A 24,773-nucleotide genomic window follows, 5' to 3' on the forward strand; every position below is an offset into this window, starting at 1 on the left:
ACACCTTTTACTCTCTTTTTATCGTTGTTAACCTAAATTGACACAATCTATATTGTTAAAAGTCTAAAAATAAAGTTAAATTGAATTAAAGTGAGTCTCAATTTGAAATATTACTCCTTTTACTCTCTTTTCCTTGTTGAATTTAAGCTGCTTTGACAAAATCTACATTGTTAAAAGTCTAAACATTAAGCTAAATTGAATTAAAGCGAGAATCAATTTGTAATATTCTGTCTTTTTTATTCTCTTTATCGATGTTAACCTGCTTAGACACAATCTAAGGTGTAAAAAGTGCTCTAAAAATAAAGCTACATTAAACTAAAGCGAGACTCAATTTGAAATGTTTTACTCTCTTTTCATCGTTGTTAACCTAAGTTCACACAATCTACATTGTAAAAAGTCTAAAAAGAAAGCTAAGTTGAATTAAAGCGGGACTTAATTAGAAATATTACACCTTTTACTCTCTTTTCCTTGTTGAAATGAACCTGCTTTGACACAATCTTTGTAAAAAGTCCTTTAAATATAAAACTAAGTTCAATTAAAGCGAGACTCAATTTGTAATATTCAGACTTTTTTATTCTCCTTATCGATGTTGACCTGCTTTGACACAATCGACTGTGTAAAAAGTGCTCTAAAAATAAAGCTACATTGAATTAAAGCGAGTCTCAATTTAAAATATTACACCTTTTACTCTCTTTTCTATAATTTAAGCTGCTTTGACAGCATCTGCATTGCAAAAAGTCTAAACATTAAGCTAAATTGAATTAAAGCGAAAATTAATTTAAAATATTACACCTTTTATACTCTTTTCTTTATCGATGTTAACCTGCTTTGAGACAATCTACATTGTAAAAAGTCTAAACATAAAACTAAATCGGATTAAAGTGAGGTTTAATTTGAAATATTACTCCTTTTACTCTCTTTTCCTTGTTGAATTTAAGCTGCTTTGACAAAATCTACATTGTTAAAAGTCTAAACGTGAAGCTAAATTGAATTAAAGCGAGACTCAGTTTGTTATATTCTAACTTTTTTATTCTCTTTATCGATGTTAACCTGCTTAGACACAATCTAAGGTGTAAAAAGTGCTCTAAAAATAAAGCTAAATTAAACTAAAGCGAGACTCAATTTAAAATGTTACACCTTTTACTCTCTTTCCATCGTTGTTAATCTAAGTTGACACAATCTACATTGTAAAAAGTCTAAAAAGAAAGCTAAGTTGAATTAAAGCAAGACTTAATTAGAAATATTACACCTTTTACTCTCTTTTCCTTGTTGAAATGAACCTGCTTTGACACAATCTACATTGTAAAAAGTCCTTTAAATATAAAGCTAAATTGAATTAAAGCGAGACTCAATTTGTAATATTCAGACTTTTTTATTCTCCTTATCGATGTTAACCTGCTTTGACACAATCTACTGTGTAAAAAGTGCTCTAAAAATAAAGCTACATTGAATTAAAGCGAGTCTCAATTTAAAATATTACACCTTTTACTCTCTTTTCTATAATTTAAGCTGCTTTGACAGCATCTGCATTGCAAAAAGTCTAAACATTAAGCTAAATTGAATTAAAGCGAAAATTAATTTAAAATATTACACCTTTTATACTCTTTTCTTTATCGATGTTAACCTGCTTTGAGACAATCTACATTGTAAAAAGTCTAAACATAAAACTAAATCGGATTAAAGTGAGGTTTAATTTGAAATATTACTCCTTTTACTCTCTTTTTATAGTTGAATTTAAGCTGCTTTGACAAAATCTACATTGTTAAAAGTCTAAACGTGAAGCTAAATTGAATTAAAGCGAGAATCAATTTGTAATATTCTAACTTTTTTATTCTCTTTATCGATGTTAACCTGCTTAGACACAATCTAAGGTGTAAAAAGTGCTCTAAAAATAAAGCTACATTAAACTAAAGCGAGACTCCATTTGAAATGTTTTACTCTCTTTCCATCGTTGTTAACCTAAGTTCACACAATCTACATTGTAAAAAGTCTATAAAGAAAGCTAAGTTGAATTAAAGCGGGACTTAATTAGAAATATTACACCTTTTACTCTCTTTTCCTTGTTGAAATGAACCTGCTTTGACACAATCTACATTGTAAAAAGTCCTTTAAATATAAAGCTAAATTGAATTAAAGCAAGACTCAATTTGTAATATTCAGACTTTTTTATTCTCCTTATCGATGTTAACCTGCTTTGACACAATCGACTGTGTAAAAAGTGCTCTAAAAATAAAGCTACATTGAATTAAAGTGAGTCTCAATTTAAAATATTACACCTTTTACTCTCTTTTCTATAATTTAAGCTGCTTTGACAGAATCTGCATTGTTAAAAGTCTAAACGTGAAGCTAAGTTGAATTAAAGCGAGACTCAATTTGAAATATTACACCTTTTACTCTCTTTTCTTTATCGATGTTAACCTGCTTTGAGACAATCTACATTGTAAAAAGTCTAAACATAAAACTAAATCGGATTAAAGTGAGGTTCAATTTAAAATACTGCACCTTTTACTCTCTTTTTATCGTTGTTAATCTAAATTGACACAATCTACATTTGAAAAAGTAAAAAATAAATAAAGCTAAATTGAATTAAAGTGAGACTCGATTTGAAATGTTACAACTTTTACTCTCCTTTCCTCGTTGAATTTAAGCTGCTTTGACACAATCTACATTGTTAAAAGTCTAAACGTGAAGCTAAATTGAATTAATGTGAGACTCAATTTGAAATATTACACCTTTTACTCTTTTCTTTATCGATGTTAACCTGCTTTGAGACAATCTACATTGTTAAAAGTCTAAACGTGAAGCTAAATTGAATTAAAGCGAGACTCAGTTTGTAATATTCTGACTTTTATTCTCTGTATCGATGTTAACCTGCTTTGACACAGTCTACGGTGTAAAAAGTGCTCTAAAATAAAGCTACATTGAATTAAAGCGAGACTCCATTTAAAATATTACACCTTTTACTCTCTTTTCTTCATTATTAACCTGCTTTGACACAATCTACATTGTTGAAAGTGCTCTAAAAATACTTTTACAAATACACATCTATTAAATTGAACTAAAGCGAGATTAATCCAGTATTGAAAAGCCCTTCAGTTAAGCAGCACTGACCTAACAGACATTACTTGCCCATTCCTGGATTCCGAGTCCATCCGCCGTCCCAAAACCATCTCAGTTCACATGTATCGTCGTCCGTGGGCTTCTCCTGGATTGTGTCCAGACGGGTCTTGCCTTCCCGGCCTTTTCTATGTGTCTTCCTCCCCCTTCCAGCTGTTGGTGTCTTTCTCTCTCTCTCTTCTGTCTCTCTCTCTCTTCTCTGTCTCTCTTTTCTGCACCTCCTGTTGGCAGGCCTCAGTCGCCCTGACAGGCCTCACACTGTCAGCTGTTCACACGCGCGCAGACATCCTACACCACACACACGCACACACACAGAGTCAGCGCAGAGACAACTGCGCACGCTTTTATGGGGATGCTTTTCTGCCGCACATCTGACAAGGAGACGTGTGTTTTTTGTGTGTGGACGGGATGTGTATCGTAGGTTGAATGTTGATGATGCTTTCGGGTTTTTAGTTGTCGGAAACTAACTTCAGGACGCAGGTTTAATATTGCTTTGCTTGTGTTAGTTTTGAATGGATGGACGTTAGTTATTTAATAATTAAAAAAAGAGAACTGGAACTTGGGGCGTCACGGTGGCTCAGTGGTTAACGCTGTGTTGGTGTGGGTTTCCTACGGGTGCTCCAGTTTCCCCCACAGTCCAAACACATGCGCTGGGTGAACTGAATAAACTAAATTGGCCTTAGTGTATGACTGTGTGTGTGTGAATGAGTTTGTATGGGTGTTTCCCGGTAATGGGAAGCGGCTAGAAGGGCATCCGCTGCGTAAAACAAATGCTAGAATAGTTGGCGGTTCATTCCTCTGAGGTGACCTGAGATAAATAGAGGGACTAAGCCGAAAGGAAAATGAATGAATGAATGAATGAATGAAGTGGATCCTTTTGTCTGACTCTTCACTTCAAAATTCTGGGTTGTTGTAACCCAAAGTTGTGTTAACCACTGCTGGTTTATAAAGACTAGTTTAAGTTTAAAAAATCAACCCAACATCGGGTTTGTCCTCATCTGACCCAGCACTGGGTTAAAATTCCCCTAAATATATATATATATATATATATATATATATATATATATATATATATATATATATATATATATATATATATATATATATATATTATATATGTATATATTACATTTTTAATTGTGAGGACAAATACATTTGACATTAATTTGGATTTCATTCATTTTCCTTTGGCTTAGTCCCTCATTCATCAGGGGTCGCAACAGCGGAATGAACCGCCAACTATTCCAGCATATGTTTTACGCAGCAAATGCCCTTCCAGCTGCAACCCAGTACTGAGAAACACCCATACACATTTATTCACACACAACACGAACACACACACACATTAACATGGGGAGAACATAATTTGAATCATGAGAGGAAAAAAAACTGAATTGTAACATATAAATAAAAATATTATATTAATTTTGAGATGAAAGTCGTTGTATTAGTTAAATTATATAAAATTAACTCAGAATTATGATATACAGTTGGAGTCAGAATTATTAGCCCCCTTTGATTTTTTTTTTTCCTTTTTTAATTTGTCCCAAATGATGTTTAACAGGGCGAGGACATTTTCACAGTATGTCTGATAATATTTTTCTTCTGGAGAAAGTCTTATTTGTTTTATTTTGGATAGAATAAAAGCAGTTTTTAATTTTTTTAATCCATTTTAATCCATATTATTAGCCTCTTTAAGCTATTTTTTCCCCCCGATAGTCTACAGAACAAACTATTGTTATACAATAACTTGCCTAATTACCCTAACCTGCCTAGTTTACCTTATTGACCTAGTTCAGCCTTTAAATGTCATTTTAAGCTGTATAGAAGTGTCCTGAAAAATATCTAGTCAAATATTATGTTCTGTCATCATGGCAAAGATAAAATAAATCAGTTATTAGAGATGAGTTATTAAAACTATTATGTTTAGATATGTTTAAAAAAATCTCTCCGTTAAACAGAAATTGGGGGAAAAAATAGGGGGGCGAATAATTCAGGGGGCTAATAGTTTTAACTTCAACTGTACATTCAAGATATACATTTATAATTATGTGGAAAAAAGTCAGAATTTTTTTGTAATTAAATTTGTTAAACTTTGTTTAATGAAAAAACTTTTTTTTTTTCAAAAATAAATGCAGCATATATGAACACATACAGACCCTTAGAGTCTCGGATATGTTACCAGTTTTGGAAAAACTACACAGATCATACATTCAGGCCTTATTTGGGTTCAAAAACAACACGCAACATAGCCCACAGCCAGAGCAAACCTCCCATGTGTGTTTATAATCTTCAGCAGCACATGTAGCCTCTGTTAGAGAGTAATTCTGTCATTCCGAGTTCATAATAGTCCATAAAGCGATGATAAACGTGGCTGTTTGTTCGTGATTCAGGTTGCTGAAACAATTTGCTCCTGTGTTTTGTCGGGCTTCTCATTTGTTTGCGCTTCACTCTCGCGTTTGTCCTTTTCTTTCTGAATGGATCAGATGACGAAGACACTTCAATAATCACGCACACATTATTATCAGCTCAAGAAGTTCGTTATATCAAATATACATGCGATCGCAAGCTTCCTGGAGAAAGCGAAAACCGCTTGCACTTTTAGACGGCCACATAAAACAACAACAGGACACGGCAGGTTTTGTTTTTCTTGGCTTTGTATCTGTACATCAAGAGAACGACAAGGTTTGTTTGAGCTCGGGTAATCCATGGCTCGTTATTATATGCATATAGTATTACAATGTAATGTCTCGCCTGTGTATTTAAAACATGGTGGTTTCTTTGTTTTCATTCTGACTAGCTCTGTATCTCTGTAACCAATCAGCGTTCAGCTGCACATCTAGCTCTGCCTTTTGGTACCCTTTCTTGTGTTTGGTACCCTTTGGAAAGAGTGCCGAAAAAGTGGTACAGTACGGTTTGGTACACCTTTTGACAGTGAAAATGGCAATAAATATACCGAACTGTACCGTACCACTCATGGGACATGGGCTATCAGGCACTCATCCAGTGGCCTCGAGCCAATGCACGCCTCCCACCAGTGCCGATACACAGCTATATCACACTGCTACTCGCGTGATATTGCTCATATATCAGTTTTTCAATATGGAATTGCAAAAAAAAAAGAAAGACATTTTCTTCTCAAGTATTCTTCTCTGCTTTTTATCTGAAAGTGCAGTTACAATATGATCAATTGGATTTACTACTTTTTTTAAGGTAGGGGTTACAAACAAAGTTAAAGTTAGCAATGTTTAACTTAATTAGTTTGTTTAAATTCAACCCATATGCATTGTTTGCAATTGCCTTACCTTACTTAAGTCCAATGAATCATTGTTTTTCAGTGTATGTCGTGAACGGGCCTATAACTCGTGTCCGGAGGGAATGTGAACATGGAGGCTCAAAATGGCGAAGGTCAACACCTGTGAGCTAAAATCAGCGCCAGTGCAGAGAGATCGAGAGATTTACAGAGACGGAGGGCTGAAACTCAACTCTCAGACTATTTCAGTGGCACACAGAAGCTGGAAATAGACTCGCTGCTTGTGTGGCTTCACATCCATGTAGGAGATGCGTGAAATGACAGCGTAAGCAGATCGACACACTCAAGGTCAGTGATTATTCCTGAAAAACCACAACAAAGACACAAAAACAAGCTTTGTTGCTTCAATGAAGAGCCTTTCCACATCCATTGAAGCCTTTCTTTAAGTCCACGTTTTGAACACAAAGTTGGAAAAAAAGCAACAAATATTTCCCAAGCGATGTTTAACAGCAAGGTATCTCTCACAGTATTCCCTAAAATATTTTTTCTTCTGGAGTAAGTCTTATTTGTTTTATTTCGGCTAGAATGAAAGCAGTTTTTATTTTTAAAAACCATTTTAAGGTCAATATTATTAGCCCCCTTAAGCTATATTTTTTTCAGTTGTCTACAGAATGAACCACTGTTAAACAATGACTTGCCTATAATTGCTGCATAAAACATACGCTGGAATAGTTGTCGGTTCATTCCACTGTGGCGACCTCTGATAAATAAGGGACTAAGCCAAAGGAAAGTGAATGAATGAATGAATGAATACCCTGCTGAAAAAAACAGCTTGAACCAGCCTAAGCTGGTTGGCTGGTTTTAGCTTGTCGACCAGCCTGGTTTTACAGGGGTTTGGGCCATTTCCAGGCTGGTTTCCAGCCATTTCCAGCCTGGTCTTAGATGGTCAGGCTGGAAAATGACCAGCTAAAACCAGCTTGACCAGCCTGGTTTTAGCTGGACATAGCTGGTTTTGGCTGGGCTCCCAGCTGGCTAGGCTGGTCAAGCTAGTTTTAGCTGGTCATCTCCCAGCCTGACCAGCTAAGACCAGGCTGGAAATGGCTGGAAACCAGCCTGGAAGTGGCCAAAACCCTTCTTAAACCAGGCTGGTCGACCAGCTAAAACCAGCCAACCAGTCTAGGCTGATTTAAGCAGTTTTTTTCAGTAGGGTACATCTAAGAGCAAAACGTAAAATCACAAAACAAAGCTATGATATTAGCTAATCTGTTGATTAACAGATTTTTTCGCTCTACTTTAACTGGAGAACAGCTTCATATACAGTAATGTCCTTCAGCTGTACCTGACTGTATACTATAATGCAGCATGAGGACTAGTGTTAATGTTTTATTGCTCATTAGTGTTTTAGTGTGGCTCCAGCTGCCGGTGTATGTTTGATGCAGCTGTTCCTCCTCCTTGAAAGACCTGCTATTGTGTGCATTTCCATCCGCGAGGTCAAAGGTAGTGAATCGAGCGCTTCAGAAACAGGTGGAGATGGTGACGCGACGCCGCATCTGCTGCCAAACAGCTGAATAATGATAATCACGCAGAGGAATCCTTAAAACAGGAGCGCTTCTGCTGATGTGTGTGTGTGTGTGTGTGTGTGAAGCTAAAGAACTTCATGCATTATCAATATAGGATAGAAGAGAGCCATTTACAGATCCTAAAGCGACACTTCAGTTATGTGTGACTGTCAGAAATTAAAATCCCTTTTTTGTGTTTTTTTAATTATCAAATGTGAATCGTTGTTTCTTTACAGTAATTAGAATGTGAATGAATACAGTTGAAGTCAAAATTATTAGCCCTCCTGGGTTATTAGCCCCCCTGTTTATATTTTTCCCCCAATTTCTGTTGTTTTTCAACGAAAAAATTTTTTGAACAAATTTCTAATCATAATAGTTTTAATAACTCGTTTCTAATCACTGATTTATTTTATCTTTGCCATGATGACAGTAAATAATATTTTCAACCCAGGCTTATTCTGATTACGTACCTTTGTATTCATTTCTGGAGAGCGCTAAATATGTCCCAGGAGGTACGTTTTTTTTTTGCAGTTTTTGTTTTCGCGAATCCACCAGAGGCCGCTGTGTATGCTTTTTCAGATCTCAAATTTCGCTCACGAGTGCCATTCTTGCCTACTGTTCTCATGTAAATCCACCAGAGGCTGCTGATGACTGACTGAAGGCTGATTTATACTTCTGCGTCAAACACCGGTGTATGCTACGGCGCTGACGCATAGCCCTTCGCCGTGGCCGTCGCCGTCACTGACGTGCACCTCTCAAAAAATGTAACTACACGTCGCAACGACGCGTAGCGCAAGCTCTGTGATTGGTCGGCTTAGTAGCGCTGACGAGTCGGGGCGGGACCGAGAGCCGCGCGAACTCAATGTAGCGATTGTTTACAAGTGTGGAGTCCCGTGAAGGAGCTCCGGATGGAAAGTTTTGTTTTGTGTTTACCTCATAGTTAAAGTTGTTGCACGTCCGCCGGTTCCTGCCTCAAAATGAGCGAGTTTGAACCACTTGTACATCCAGGAAGTGTTCAGGAAAAGCAAAACAACAGTGAAGAAATTCGACACAGAGGAACATTTACACCTCACTGCCCACTAGCGTTTCGGAAGTGTTAATGCAGACCGACAGAGACAGCGCGCAGAAGTATAAATGCACCGCTACGCGCGTTGCATGCGCCGTGGGTCACGCCGGTCACTTGACGCAGAAGTATAAATCAGGCTTAACCCACCCTCCTCCTTCCCTAAACCCAAACAATATTGTTTTCCAGGGCTTAATTTGTGCCTGGCTTTTTTTTTGCACCTCACCTCAGTTATTCAACACATTTTCTAATCATATTACAACAGCGTTTTTAAAAGACACCTTATTGATAAAGTGTACAACCAAACACATGGTCAGAACACAAACGAGTCGCAGGTAATAAAGTATTAAGCGTTTCTCCCAAAGAAAAACCTGTCTATGCAAAATGCTAACAGGCATCTGTAGCTCCGCTCATGCTCTGCCTCTTTGCCCTTGTTTGGTATCTCCCGGTTGGTGCGATGACGCGTAAACAAAATGACGACGGTTGGCCACGCCTACTTGTAGCTTTATTTGCGCTCTTCAGAAACCTGTGGGTGACGTGCTACATCCATATCTTTTACAGTCTATGAAAATCGTAACCGTCTGAAAACCTTTGGCAGGCTATTTTCAACACACTATAGATTTGGGACATACTAATTCTATTTTTGAACACTATTTAGGATGGATAGTACGCGAATTGGGAAGAAGTTTATGATTGGTGAAATTTTATGTATAGCATCATGGGTAATGTAGTTTTTCTGATCAAATTCATATAGGAGGAATATGTTTTGAAATGCGTTCTGAATTCATGTGAACACGCGGCTTCAACGAAAGCAGGCATAATCGAATAACAAACTCAGAGTTCACAACAGCCTTCGAGTCATTTCTTTAAAAGAAAAACTCTGTAAATCTGTAGGTTTGCCTCTAGAAGCTAAAGTAGGGAATCCCGGTGTGTGTCCCTGAAGCAGGGAAGCGCATGCGCAGATGACGCAGCTGCTGGTGGCTTTCTGACAGGTGGCGGCGACCGCAGGATTTTCCTCCACCAGAAATGTCACCTCTTTCCAAGGCCGGGATATTCAGCGGGGACGCGATTAGAGCTCGTCTCTCAACCTTTGAGTTCCTGTGAGAATGAGAGGCAGAAGTATGTGCTTCAGCACATGGTCTGGATGTCGCTCGTGCCGCGCGAGTCTGAGGCCGATCAGCCGCGGGACAACTGCGCGTCATCTGTCAGAGACCCGTCCCGCTGGAGCACAGATTGTGTGGGAATTCCTCTAAAGAAGAAATGCAGAAGACAGAAGTTTCCCTCTGATCTCAGATCTGTGTCACTGACTCCAAAAATCACCTCACTGTCCTCTGATCCTTAAAAGATAATATTGAAGGACACATGACATCAAGACTAACTATATTGATTTTGTTAGCTCACATGCTAGTTCTGTGATGAACAGTTCATATGTGCATGTCATTAAGAAAAAAAAATCAAGTTTGTCTTTGTAATCTAAAATTGAAATCTAAAATGCACTTCCTGTTTGATTTCAGTGTAATTCTCAGATCATGTCAGTCTGAGCTATTGGGCGTATCTAACATACTAAACCACACCCCTTCAGCTGTCAGTTTTAAAAACAAACAGAAATGGTGAGGAGGAGGAGTCTGTTAGGTTGTGATAACTCTCCCCAAACCCTTTTCCCCATATTTCTGAATGAAATGCCTCCTTGACTACATCCAATCAGCTTGCAGCAGAAAAACAAGCCACGCCCACCTTTTCTCATTTAATATTCTGTTTCTGTAGGAACTGCTTCACGTAGGGACAGTATACAGTTTTGACCCAAAGTATGACCAGATGTCTGTCAGATGAAGAAGAGCCGGAGTCAGAGATTCAAATAAAGTTTTCTGAAGATAGTCAGCAGCAGAAGCCAGCTTCAACATTCACAATGAGTTCCTAGGCCGCTCTGCTTACAATCACAAATCAATAACAATTAAACTCTCACATAACGTCATTAACTGCGTCACACATATAGGAGTTCTATCCTGATTGGTTAAAACACAGATAGACTAGGAAAATTTTCACATGGGACAATACACGTTCACGTTCTGAACAATATCTTAGGCATATAAACATCAGATATCCATTAGACTGTTTAGAGCTGACTCCAGACCTGTGAAACGGATCCACAATCAAATAGAACACACACACTTAAAGTACAATCTGTTATTTTACACAAGGCTGAGTGTACTGTCAGCCGTCTTTATCAAAACTGGTTAAAAACCGCTATAATCTACATTCTGGCAGTAACTACACAAAGTCTATCTTGAATAAAAAGTAGAATCACTTTATAAGAATTAACCGTAAAAATAGCAAAATCACTTTAGATAGCATTAACTCATAGAAATAACAAACAGTTGCTTCCAGTCCTCAGCCTCCGCACGAGGTCTCCGTGACCTCTGACCTAGTTTAGTGGCTCCTAAAAATAGTTTCAAAGAGAGGGGAAAATGCACTAAACATTCTTATATTAAGCAATGTGTTCACTTTATTCATTATTCAAATAATCATGTTAATAAAGAAATGAGAAAAGGATAAATGATGATCCACCCTAGGACTGACTGGAAGGCAGAAATCTCAATCCATCAGTCACAATACAAAAAAAAAAAGGCTGCCGCTTCTGGTTCATGTGGACTTTAAATGAGTAAACAGTGAGCGTGGCTTGTTTTTTTTCTACTGCGAACTGATTGGATGTAGTAAAGTAGGCATTTCATTCAGAAATAAAGCTAGTCTGGACCAAAAAGCTACTCATGAACACACCAAACGGATGAACAGCAACTAAAACAAAATCTGCGTCTGTGTGGGAGGTCGTTTCTTTCTGCATAAAAGAAACCCACAATGCTAAAATTGAAAAAATTAAATTAAATACTGAAAATAAAAACATGAAGGATAAATATTTTAACTAAGCGTTCTAACTGTACTGTATGAGCAATCCTGGATTGACTAATCGGGAGGACCGTTGAGCCAGTCCGTTTTTTGGCTGTGAGGGCCGGTGTGCCTAGCTGTTTGCACTCTCAGCAGTCGCACTTTTTTTCATTTATTTATTTATTTGACCATAGCTTCCTTTTATTCATTATTTTGCCGCAGCTCAGCTCTTTTTATTTATTTTCTCGCTGCCCTGTGAGCAACATGCAGCCTGCAGGATAATGATGATGTTAACAAATTCAACCGCAAACAGCGGCACCTTAGTGAATATAAGAATTTGAATAATTAATATTAATGAATATTACACCTGCTCAATGAAAATCAGATGATTAGAAATCTAAAAGGGGAATACGAGATTAAGCCATTGTGGTCCATTGGTCAGCACGTTGCGTTATGACGCCTCCGACCCAGGTTCGAATTTCGTCTAATTTATTTATTTTTTCATTTTTAGTATTAAGACATATAATACTGTTTGAATTGCTTATGTAGGTGTAAATATTTTAATTTTTTTTGTGTGACCACTGTTACAAAGGACTGAATATCCATAAAGAAATAAGCACAGAATATATATTCAGATATAGGAAAGGACATTTTAATGTTTTTAAAGAATAGTGTTGGAGATTTAGCTAGCCTTTATTGTTCTCACATTTATGAAAAGCATTTGAAGTTCATTCATTCATTCAATTTCTTGTTGGCTTAGTCCCTTTATTAATCCGGGGTCGCGACAACGGAATGAACCGCCAACTTATCCAGCAAGTTTTTATGCAGCGGATGCCCTTCCAGCCGCAACCCATCTCTAGGAAACATCCACACAAACATTCACACACACACACACACTACGGACAATTTAGCCTACCCAATTCACCTGTACCGCATGTCTTTGGACTGTGGGGGAAACCAGAGCACTCGGAGGAAACCCACACAAAGGTAGGGAGAACATGCAAACTCCACACAGAAATGCCAATTGAGCCAAGGTTCGAACCAGCGACCCAGCGACCTTCTTGCTGTGAGGCGACAGCACTACCCACTGTGCCACTGCCTCGCCGGTATATTTGAAGTTAATAGTGTCCTTTAAAACTTTAAATATATATACTATATACTTTGTCATTTATACTTTAATATAGTCAGTCTTGAACTGAGGTGGGCCGGTCTAAGGCTTGAAACTCCAGGACTAAAATGGAGTCCCACTCCGGCCCTGTGTATGAGTATCAAATTTTTCTAAAATACAAATAAAACTGTACATTTTTATTACTTAATAAAATCTAGCATTTTAATTATAATATATAAATCACTCTGCATTAAAAAAAATCACACTGCTGCTTCCAGGTCTCATTAGACTATATACAGTCAGAATTATTGTGATTTTCCTTTTTCAAATATTTCCCAAATGATGTTTAACAGAGCAAGGAATTTTTCACATTATTTTCTATAATGTTTTTTTTCTTCCGGAGAAAGTCTTATTTGTTTTATTTCAGCTAGAATAAAAGCAGTTTTAATTAAAAAAAAAAAAAAAAAAACATTTTAAGGTCAATATTATTAGCCCCTTTTACACACCACTGATATACAATGACTTACTGTACCTAATTACCCTAACTTGCCTAGTTAAGCCTTTAAATGTCACTTCAAGTCATAGGTTTATCTCCAGATCCATATTGTAAGTTCTGTGAACCACAGTGTCCAGACACCTTTTTACATATGATGTGGGAATGTGCGGAGGTGCAAAAACTTTGGGATTCGGTGCTGGACATTTTATTTAAAGTTACAAAAATTTGTTTCCCCAAAGATCCTGTATTGTTACTATTGAATGATAACTCTCAATTTCCCTTAAATGCAAAGGTCTGTAAATTTTGGTTAGCTGCTTCAACTGCTACAAAGAAAATGTTGGTTGAAAGGTGGAAACCTCCTCATGATCTCTCAGTTAAGCACTGGTTACAATCATTATTGGAAATACTGTATCTGGAACTGTCATCAGCATGGATCAACCATGCCAAAGTGGACATTCTTACGGTATGGACAATCTGTATATGCAACATCAAAGAAATCTTAGGACACTTCACCCTCATCTGATGCTACGGATGTCAACTTAATGTAAATTATCTAACAGCTTGGTCTAAACTATAGTTATTCTGTGTTTCCTGATGTGCGTATAATTGTTTGGGGAGATGGGGAATATATATGGGGTAATATCTGTTAAAAGTATTTTTCTATCTGATTGTAAAACATTGTATATTTTCATTTTCGGAAATAAAAACTGAATTACAAAAAAAAAAAAAAGTCACTTCAAGGTAAATACATACGTAGTCTAATATTATTTACTGTCATCAAGGCAAAGATAAAATAAATCAGTTATTAGACATGAGTTATTAAAACTATTATGTTTAGAAATGTTTAAAATCTTCTCTCCGGTAAACAAAAATTGGGGGAAAATATACAGGCGGGTTAATAATTCATAGGAACTAATAATTCTGACTTCAGCTGTATTTGGAAAAAGATTGAGATGCTCATAAATGGTGATAACATAAAGAAAAGCTTTTCACAGCTTTTTTTTTTTTTTTTGGCAAATTTTGCTTGCTGAGCAATGTCACTCGCTACGTGAAGTTTATTCATAAACTAATTTCGAGGGGATCACGTGCTTATGATTTATCATGGCCGGTCCCGTATTTGCTAATCACTATCTTCCAATCACATGAGCCCTAAGCTACTATAAATAACCACAGTTTTCAGCTCATTTTATCTTCGTTTGGAAGAAACCCCCCTCCTCCCCTATTCTCCTCCTTTACCTCTGATAGGGCGGCACGGCGGCAAGAACACTGCCGGCCCAGGTCCCTTAGGGCCGGTGGGTGTTTCTGTGAGGAGTTTGTATGTTCTCCCCGTGTCCAAAGACATTCAACACGTATAACAATCAAGCATTTGTCTAACCCCTCAGTTCCCTTAGCTACCGCAGTCGGGGAGTTCTGAGATCCACCGAGCTCAGGCTCCCCTCTCTCTCTGCCAACGGGAGGAAGCCCCGGGCTTGAGAATCCCTTGAGCTCGGGGCTCTCTCCCGGGACAGCATGCCAAACAAGCTTTTATAAATCATCAGCTAAGTGTGAACTCTTGAAAGGGTTTAAAAGGAATTTCTATAACCTCAAGATGACTCCACATGTTGTAAAAAAACAAATATGGTACATCGCTGTGATGAATTTACCAGCTATTTGCATTTTGGATTTTACTTTCTTAAAGCCGACGCACAGATGTTTCCTGACAAAAACAGAAGTAATGACTGAACTCTCCCTGGAGGATCTTTTACGTCACTTCAACTGAAGTCTCTTTCTAAACCAGGGGTCACCAATCTTGTTCCCGGAGGTCCGGTGGCCTGCAGGGTTTAGCTCCAACTTGCCTCAACACACCTGTCTGGGTGTTTCAAGTATACCTAGTAAGAGCTTGATTAGCTTGTTCAGGTGTGTTTGATTAGGTTAGAGCTAAAATCTGCAGGACACCGGCCCTCCAGGAACAAGTTTGGAGATCCTTGAACCCACCAACTTGATCAAATGAATAAAAAGCATGGCATATGTGGCTGATTATGATATCTATAACCATCACTTACTCCCACATTCACATCTGAAGATCCTAAGCAGCACCGAAAACAGCAGAAATGCCTCATTTGAGTGTGTTTCTGGAGGTGTTCAAGCACAGATCCTGGGTGTGTGTTTGATCAGATGATCAGGAACCGCATGATTAACCTGCACTCCTTCTTCTAACATCTAAATCTGCTTCTGATATTAGTGTCGAATGAAGATCTAGCGTCCGTCTATAGTGTTTTTCAGGACATTGACATCACTGCCGACACCAATGGGACTGGTAAATATTATTATCATTACTACACTATATACTGCTGGTTAATACGTTTATATACTGCCAACCAGTGTTGGGTGTAATTAGTTAACTACTAATTATTATTAACTGTAAAAAATGATTAGTTAATTATTAGTTATTGTGTGATGTTTTCTGTTTATTTACGGCTGTGAATTGCAGTATGGGATGTTGATCTCTGCTCTGTCGACTTTTGATGGTGAAAATTCAACTCTACAGTGTAACAAAGTGACTTATTGACATCTTAGTAGTTTGATTTAATATAACGAAATAATATATAGAGAAATAAGTCTGTAAAATAACAGAAAAAGTCAGAAATTCACATCAATATATGGTATGTGGGAAATATTGTGTCATTGCTTTTAAATATTTGTGTTTTGATATATAATGTTTATATTAAGTATTACATTTAGCTAAAAGGTTGTGTTTGGCTCTGATTTAAAAAAAATTATAAGAGTTTAATTTCTATTGTCATTGAGATTTACAGTTGAAGTCAGAATTATTAGCCCCCTTTTGATTTTTTTTTTCTTTTTTTAATATTTGCCAAATGATATTTAACAGAGAAATGAAATTTTCACAGTATGTCTGATAATATTTTTCCTTCTGGAGAAAGTCTTATTTGTTTTATTTCGGCTAGAATAAAAGCAGTTATTAATTTAAAAAAATATATTTTTAGGACAAAATTATTAGCCCCTTTAAGCTATTTTTTTTTTCCGATAATCTACAGAACAAACCATCATTATACAATAACTTGCCTAATTACCCTAACCTGCCTAGTTCACCTTATTAACCTAGTTAAGCCTTTAAATGTCACTTTAAGCTGTATAGAAGTGTCTTGAAAAATATCTAGTAAAATATTATTTACTGTCATCATGACAAAGATAAAATAAATCAGTTATTAGAAACAAGTTTTTAAAACTATTATGCTTAGAAATGTGCTAAAACAATATTCCCTCCATTAAACAGAAATTGGGGAAAAAAATAAACAGGAGCGCTAATAATTCAGGGGGGCTAATAATTCTGACTTCAACTGTATGTGTAGTGCATTTATGCGTTGAATTTTAAGTTGTGTTGAGTCAAGTAATTTAATAACTCATTGAGTAACTTTTTACATTGCAAAAAATGCTTTTCTTACTTAGATTTTTTGTCTTGTTTCAAGTCCTAATATCTACAAATTCTTAAATCAAGTAGCATTTTCTAGACAAGCAAAACATATTGTCTTGTTTTAAGAAATAATATGCCAAAATGAAGTGAGTTTTTCCTTAACTCAAGCTAAATAATCAGCCAATGGGGTAAGCTAAATAATCTTGTTTTTGGATTTGTGCTATGATTATTTTGCTTACCGCATTGGCAGATTATTTAGCTTGAGTTAATATTTCAGAAAAAACGCAAAAAAATTACATGAAAATGTAGAAAGACACTGAAAAGCATTACAGAAAGTCTGAGTGCAACAGCATGTTTTTCCTCAGAATTAAGAGATTTTATCTTCTAATTCAGAGGTAAAATTAAGAATAATAAAAAAAATAAACAGAATTCTAGTTTTTATTTAGTGACTTTTTCTCTTTCTTAATCTGAGTTTAAAATCTTACAATTCTGATGGGAATAAAGTAAGAATTTTGAGTGTATATTTTATATTTTCCGCAAAAATTCCTCAGAATTCCTTTATTTATTTTTGTTTTGTTAAAATCCTAAATAAAATAAAACATGTTAGCTATGATGAAGCTAATTATCTGCCAGTGAAACTACAACAAAACCATTGGAAGCCTTTTCTGCCATTAATAAATTATAAACAAAAGGTCAATTGTTATTTATTTATGCTTTTTTTTAAAATTGTGATTAATTCACCAGTTTAAAACATTTAGATTTTTTTTTAGATTAGATTAACTTCAACTTTATTGTCATTACATATTGACAAGTACAACGCAACGAAAGACAGTTTAGGTCTAACCAGCAGTGCAATAGCAGCAAGAGCAGGAAACAGGTACACTGCAAAAAATGCCTTTCTTACTTAGATTTTTAGTCTTGTTTCTAGTCCAAATATCTTAAAATTCCTAAATCAAGAAGCATTTTCTAGACAAGAAAAACATATAGTCATATAGGTAACATATAGTCATATATAAAACATATAGGTGAGTTTTTCCTTAAAACAAGCAAAATAATCTGCCAATGGGGTAAGCAAAATAATCTTACGTCAAAAGAAAAAACAAGATTAATTTGCTTACCCCATTGGCAGATTATTTTGCTTGTTTTAAGGAAAAACTCACTTAACATTGGCATTTTATTTCTTAAAACAAGACAATATGTTTTGCTTGTGTACAAATGCTTCTTGATATAAGAAATTTTAGATATTTGGACTAGAAACAAGACAAATAATCTAAGCAAGAAAAGCATTTTTTGCAGTGATATATAAGTTATAAAGTGCAGTTATAGAAAAACTATAGTCATATTTACAGATGGATGTGCTATGAACATTATATACAGATTGTATTAGCTATGAACAGATTTACAATAAATTAATATATGTACAGGTTGCTATTAATAATCAGAAGAGTGCAGATATATAGACATAAGTGGTTTATTATTAAACAAATTTCTTATGATTGTTCACAGCTGTTCCAACTTTAGCTAATGACTAGTTATCCTATCAGACGATCCTTAACTCACTATAAATAACCAGACTTTTCTCATCTCAATATTTTCGTCTTGAAGAACCAACGGGAGGGAACCCAGGGCTCGAGGATCTTATTAGCTCAGGGCTCTCTCCCAGGACAGCACGCCAAACTAGCTTTATTATCAATCATCAGCTAAGTGTAAACTCTTGAATTACAAATATATATGTACAGTGGGTGTGTACATAATTACAAATGTCCACGTGCAGTGGGAATGTACAGTTCAAATTAGTAAATCAGTGCAATGAATATGTGCACTTTTAAATGTGCAAATGTTAAATAGTGCAGTGATTGTGAGGAGTTTAAGTTAGAGGAGAGTGGGGGGTATATTTGGGAGGCAAAACAGTCAGTGAGGGGCAAAGTTCAAAAGGGAGACAGCTCTGGGGAAAAAGCTGGTCCTCATTCTGCTGGTTTTTGTCTGGGGGAGCCTGAAGCGCCTGCAGGAAGGCAGGAGAGTAAACATTCTGTGAGCAGGGTGAGAGGAATCCTTAAGAATACTGCGTGATAATATTTATGAGTACTTTAGTAACACATACAGTATAAGCTTTTATTTTTAATTGATGCACAAGGGTAGTTGATTGTTTTCTCTCTCTCTTTTCTCAGAATAACTCTCATCTCAAGCTGTACCCCGGAGACATTCTGGAGTTTCCCGGCAACAGCTTCTTTTCTCACTATGGAATTTACTACGGTGAAAGAGACGGAGTTCCTTACGTGGCTCATCTGACCATCAGAGGTGAGTCTGTGCGATATTTTCAAGATCAAAATCTAAAGTCATTCAGTCGTCTTGATGTTTTGCACTGAATCTTCAAGACTCTGACACCAGACTGCTTCTCTTCGGCCGAGCCCTGAACGCCGCAGTGAAGCTCGACCCGCTCGACGTCGTCGGAAAGAAATTCAGAGTCAAAAACTACCTGGACGACAAGCATCCTCCACGAGACTTTTACTCCATCATCAAGCCGGAGATCGAGCACAGCATGACCAAACCCGTGACCTTCGACATTCTCTTCAACAACAGCGAACATCAGGCCACCATGTTTCGAAACGGGGTCAAAAAGTCCGAGCAGGTGAGAAACACTTTCTAAATATGATTAAGCATTTAATGGGGTATATGCACAGGGACTTTTATTTTTCAGTCAGCCAGCCCTTCCCGTGAAAATCGCCACGTTTAAGATCTGATTTCTTGAAAAATCAGTAATCTTCACTGCCTGATTTATATATGATAAACTCACAGGCCACTTTATTAGATACACCTTACTAGTACCGGGTTGGACCCCTTTTATCTTCAGAACAGCCTTAATCCTTCATGGCAGAGATTCAATAAGGTACTGGAAATATTTCTCAGAGATTTTTGCTCCATATTGACATGATAGCATCATGCAATTGCTGCAGAATTGTCGGCTGCACATCCATCATGCCAATCTCCTGTTCCACCACATCCTAAAGGTGCTCTAATGGATTGATGTGTGGTGACTGTGGAGGCCATTTGAGTACAGTGAACTCATCGTCATGTTCAAGAAACCAGTCTGAGAGGATTCGCACTTTATGACATGGTGCATTATCCTGCTGGAAGTAGACATCAGAAGATGAGTACACTGGGGTCATTAAGGGATGGACATGGTCAGCAACGATACTCAGGTAGGCTGTGGCGTTGACACATGAGCCCAAAGTGTGCCAAGAAAATATTCCCCACACCATTACACCACCACCACCAGCAGCAGCCTGAACCGTTGATACAAGGCAGGATGGATCCATGCTTTCCTGTTGTTGATGCCAAATTCTGACCCGACCATCTGTATGTCACAGCAGAAATAGAGACTCATCAGACCAGGCAACGTTTTTCCAATCTTTTATTGTCTAGTTTTGGTAAGCCTGTGAGAATTAACCTCAATTTCCTGTTCTTAGCTGACAGGAGTGGCACCCGGTGTGCTCTTCTGCTGCTGTAGCCCATCCGCCACAAGGTTGGACATGTTGTGTGTTCAGAGATGCTCTTCTGCAGATCTAAGTTGTAGCGAGTGGTTATTTGAGTTACTGTTGCCTTTCTATCAGCTGGAACCAGTCTGGCCATTCTCTTCTGACCTCTGGCCTCAACAAGGAATTTGTGCCCACAGAACTGTCTCTCACTGGATATTTTCTCTTTGTCAGACCATTCTCTGTAAACCCTAGAGATGATTGTGTGTGAAAATCACAGTAGATCAGCAGTTTCTGTAACACTCAAAGTCACTTAAATCCCCTTTCTTCCCCATTCTGATGCTCAGTTTGACCTGCAGCAGATCGTCTTGCTTGATGTCTACATGCCTAAATGCATTGAGTTGCTGCCATGCAATTGACTGATTAGAAATTTGGGTTAACAAGCAGAAACCAAATTGAAAAGTCATGTAAACCTTCACAGGAAGTTTATTGTTGGCTGAAAAACACGAGCTGTGCATATAGCCCATTGGTATGTCTGTTTTGTCAGTGTGTGAAAGTAAAATTGGTAACACTCTGGGGTGGATAAATAAAAACCTAAAAGTATCAAATATACAGTTGAAGTCAGAATTATTAGTCCCCTTTGAGTTTTTTTTCTTATTTAAATAATTCCCAAATGATGTTTAACAGAGCAAGAACATTTTCGCAGTATGTCTGATCATATTTTTTCTTCTGGAGAAAGTCTTATTTGTTTTATTTTGGCTAAAATAAAAGCAGTTTTTAATTTTTAAGGTCAAAATTATTAGCCCCTTTAAGCTATATTTTTATTCGATAGTCTACAGAACAAACCATCGTTATACAATAACTTGCCTAATTACCCTAACCTGCCTAGTTAACCTAATTACCCTAGTTAAGCCTTTAAAAGTCACTTTAAGCTGTATAGAAGTGTCTTGAAAAATATCAAGTATTATTTACTGTCATCATGACAAAGAGAAAATAAATCAGTTATTAAAAATGAAATTGGGCAAATAATAAACAGGGGGGCTAATAATGCTGACTTCAACTGTATAATTATATGCAAACAAATAAAATTATGTCATTTTTACATTCGTACAAATTTGTCCCCCGCCCTATTCATGGATCAGTGCAGTAGTCAAATCAGAAGGAATAAAAAATTAGTAATATAAAAAAGAGACAACAAAATAAATAATCAATTTATAACACAAAGGGTGCATATTAGGACTGTTGGTTGGAATTGCTTAGGGTCCCGGAATCCCTAAATGCGCGCCTGGTACTAACACTCAGAGCTGGGTAGAAACCGATTATACAAAATCTAGATTACGCGAGTCCAGATATTAAGTACTTGTAATTAGAGTAAACTACTTTTTCAAATACTTGCAATCTGACTACACTAGTTGTACACTACGGTCAATTTCTTTCATTCATTTTTCTGCTGTTTAGTCCCTTTATTTATCAGGCGTCGATGCAGCGGAATGAACCGCCAACTTACCCAGCATATGTTTTACGCAGCAGATGCCCTTCCAGCTGCAAACCAGTACTGGGAAACACCCATACACACTCATAGACTACGGCCAATTTAGTTTATTTAATTCAGCTATAGCGCATGTGTTTGGACTGTGGGAGAAACCGAAGCAGCCAGAGGAAACCCATGCCAATAAGGGGAGAACATGCAAACTCCACACAGAAATGCTAACTTGCCCAGCCGGGTCTCAAACCAGCAACCCTTTTGCTGTGAAGCGACAGTGCTAACCACTGAGCCACTTTGTCACCCATGTTTGAGTTGGAATAAAATAATATGGAGGTCCACTGTTACCTGTTTCTAACATATTTTAACCTTCTATCTTTTATCCAATATTTTTTATATTCTTTTGCGTTCAAAAGAGGAAAACATCTCCTGAAATCTGACTAGTAAATGAGAGCTGACTTGAACTAACAATAGCCTTTGTTTTGATAGCCGTTCATTAATCTTTACTAATGCTGTGTTGTATGTTCTTTAAGTGCATTAACTAAAATTGACAAATACAATGTCTGACTTCAATAATACATTAGCAAATGTTGAAATTGACTAATGTTTACTTGTGTAGATGACTAACGTTAGTGAAAGGATTATTACTGGTATGTGTTGTAGGACTTTCCACTCTCATTATAAAATGTCATTAGGTTGTTTGGGGGAAATAACATTGTCAGTCGAGAGCTTTCAATTAACATTTTTGAATGTCGTTTTCAGATCGAAAAAGTTTATTCCAAGATAGTTCCCACCTGGAAAGACTTATTTGAGAAGAGAAAGATTTAAGAGACGCATGATGCTGAATGAAGACACAGAAACATGCTTTCTTTTGAGATTTTGCCAAAACAATGAATCAAATGAAGAGGTTGAATCATCTAAATTAAAGTGTAGCCTCATTATAATCTGTGTTTTTGTATCTGAATATGTTTTATTATTTTGGAGATGAATGTGTTATGTCCGTCTCTCTCCAGAAGATGGCAGCAGATAAAACAGGTCTGCATTGGGTTTAGAATAAACGATGTACACTGTGCCAACAAATGTCAGATTATTTACATTAAACCAACAAAATGTTGTTTGTATATTTTGTAAAACTGGGTTTAATTACTTAGAAAGAAATGTAGTAGGTTGTAGTACTGTTAGTAGTATGTAGTACTGTTTTTCCCATTTAGAACCGGATCTTAATGAGAAATTAAATGTCTCTGGTCTTATAGATTTATATAAATGTGATGTTTTTAATCTACATTTATTCATTCTAATTAACCAAAATTTGTGTTAAATTGTAATGTTTTTAAAGAGTGTTTATTAAATGTTTAATAAAATGACTTAAATGAAATCTTGTTTTTTGGTTTTTCCACAAGTCTGAAGTTGTAATGCAGTGCTGACTTATATATTGTATTTTTTTACCTCTGAATTCTGAGTTTATTTTTTCTAGTTCTGTCTTTTTAACCACTGAATTCTGAGGAAAAACATCAGAACTGTAAGACAAACTCCGAACTCAGAGGTAAAAAAAAAAAGTTAGAAATGCTAGAACTAAACCGAATTTACAGATAAAAATGTCAGAACTGCAAGTAATAGACTCAGAATTCAGAGGGTAACAAAAAAAGTCAGAATTGCAAGAAATAAACTCAAAAATCAGAGGTAAAGAAAAGTCAGCACTGCAAGAATTAAACTCAGAATTCAGGTTGAAAAAAACGTCAGAAATAAACTCGGAATTTACAAAAAAAAAAAAAAAAAAAGAGTTAGAATTGCTAGAACTAAACTGAATTTAGAGGTAAAAATGTCAGAACTGCAAGAAATAAACTGAATTCAGAGGGTAAAAATAAAGTTAGAAATGCTAGAACTAAACAATGATATCAGAGGTTAAAAAAGAGAAGGGGGAAATTTGAATTGCAAGTAATAACTCAAAATTGGGTTAAAAAAAAGGTCAGACTAAAAGAACTAAACTATAAATTCAGCGGTAAAAATGTCAGAAATGCAAAAAAAAAAAAACCAGCAACTCAGAATTCAAACGTTTTAAAAAAGTCACAAATGCAAGAAACGAACATCAGAACTTTAAGAAATAAACTCAAAAATCAGAGGTAAATATAAATGTCAGCACTGCATGAAATAAACTCAGAATTCGGGGGTGGGGGGGGGGGGGGTGGTGGGGGGGGGAGTCAGAATTGCAAGAAATAAACTCAAAATCAGTCACAGAAAAAAATAGTCAGAAATGCAAGAAATAAACGGAATTTAGAGGTTAAAAAAGTTAGAAATGCAAGAACTAATATGAATTCAGAGATAAAAATGTCAGAACTGCAAGAAATAAACTGAATTCAGAGGGTAAAAATAAAGTTAGAAATGCTAGAACTAAACTAAGGATTTAGAGGTTAAAATTAAAGTTCGAAATGCTAGAAATAAACTGAATTCCGAGGTAAAGAAAAAGTCAGAACTGCAGGAAATAAGCTCATAATTCAGATGTTAATAAAAAGTCACAACAGCAAGAACTACTCTAAATTCAGAGGGGGGAAATCTGAATTGCAAGTATAAATACTCAAAATTGGGTAAAAAAAAAAGAAGTCAGAACTAAAAGAAGTAAACTCAGAATTCAGAGGTAAAAAGTAGTCGGAAATGCAAGAAATAAACTCAAAACCAATAATAAAAAAAAAGATGTCAGGAATTCAAGAAATAAATTTACATTCAGAGGTTAAAAAAGTCAGAATTGCAGGAAATAAACTCTGAATTCTGAGATTATAATTTGCTGTTCTGACTTTTTTTCTTAATATTTCTGAGTTCCTGTGATTCCTGTGTTCCCCTTTTTGGCTTACTTCAGAATTCTTGGTTTATTTCCTGCTTTAAGGTAATTTCTTGCCATAAAAAAATCCTTTATATTTTGCGATTCTGGCTTTTC

At 36.3% G+C, this 24,773-nt stretch overlaps 1 protein-coding gene across 15 annotated transcripts in view; it reads left to right on the forward strand.

The window, feature by feature from the left end:
* Positions 1-23,207, forward strand: part of plaat1l (phospholipase A and acyltransferase 1-like) — a 31,283-nt gene extending 8,076 nt beyond the window's left edge. For 12 of the 15 annotated variants that reach the window (XM_005158574.6, XM_073927559.1, XM_073927553.1 and 9 more), the window contains 5 exons: positions 6,493-6,718; positions 15,698-15,772; positions 19,057-19,186; positions 19,264-19,517; positions 22,607-23,207. In XM_005158574.6, coding sequence (XP_005158631.1) covers positions 15,764-15,772; positions 19,057-19,186; positions 19,264-19,517; positions 22,607-22,672 — 459 coding nt within the window. In that variant the 5' untranslated portion in view covers positions 6,493-6,718; positions 15,698-15,763 and the 3' untranslated portion in view covers positions 22,673-23,207. Of the gene's footprint in view, positions 1-6,038; positions 6,331-6,455; positions 6,719-15,697; positions 15,773-19,056; positions 19,187-19,263; positions 19,518-22,606 lie in introns of those variants that run through there. The other 3 variants (XM_073927561.1, XM_073927551.1, NM_001128782.1) reach the window with 3 other exon arrangements.
* The last annotated feature ends 1,566 nt before the right edge of the window (positions 23,208-24,773 follow it).

Source organism: Danio rerio, chromosome 17 (assembly GCF_049306965.1).
Source record: "Danio rerio strain Tuebingen ecotype United States chromosome 17, GRCz12tu, whole genome shotgun sequence".
Taxonomy (NCBI): domain Eukaryota; kingdom Metazoa; phylum Chordata; class Actinopteri; order Cypriniformes; family Danionidae; genus Danio; species Danio rerio.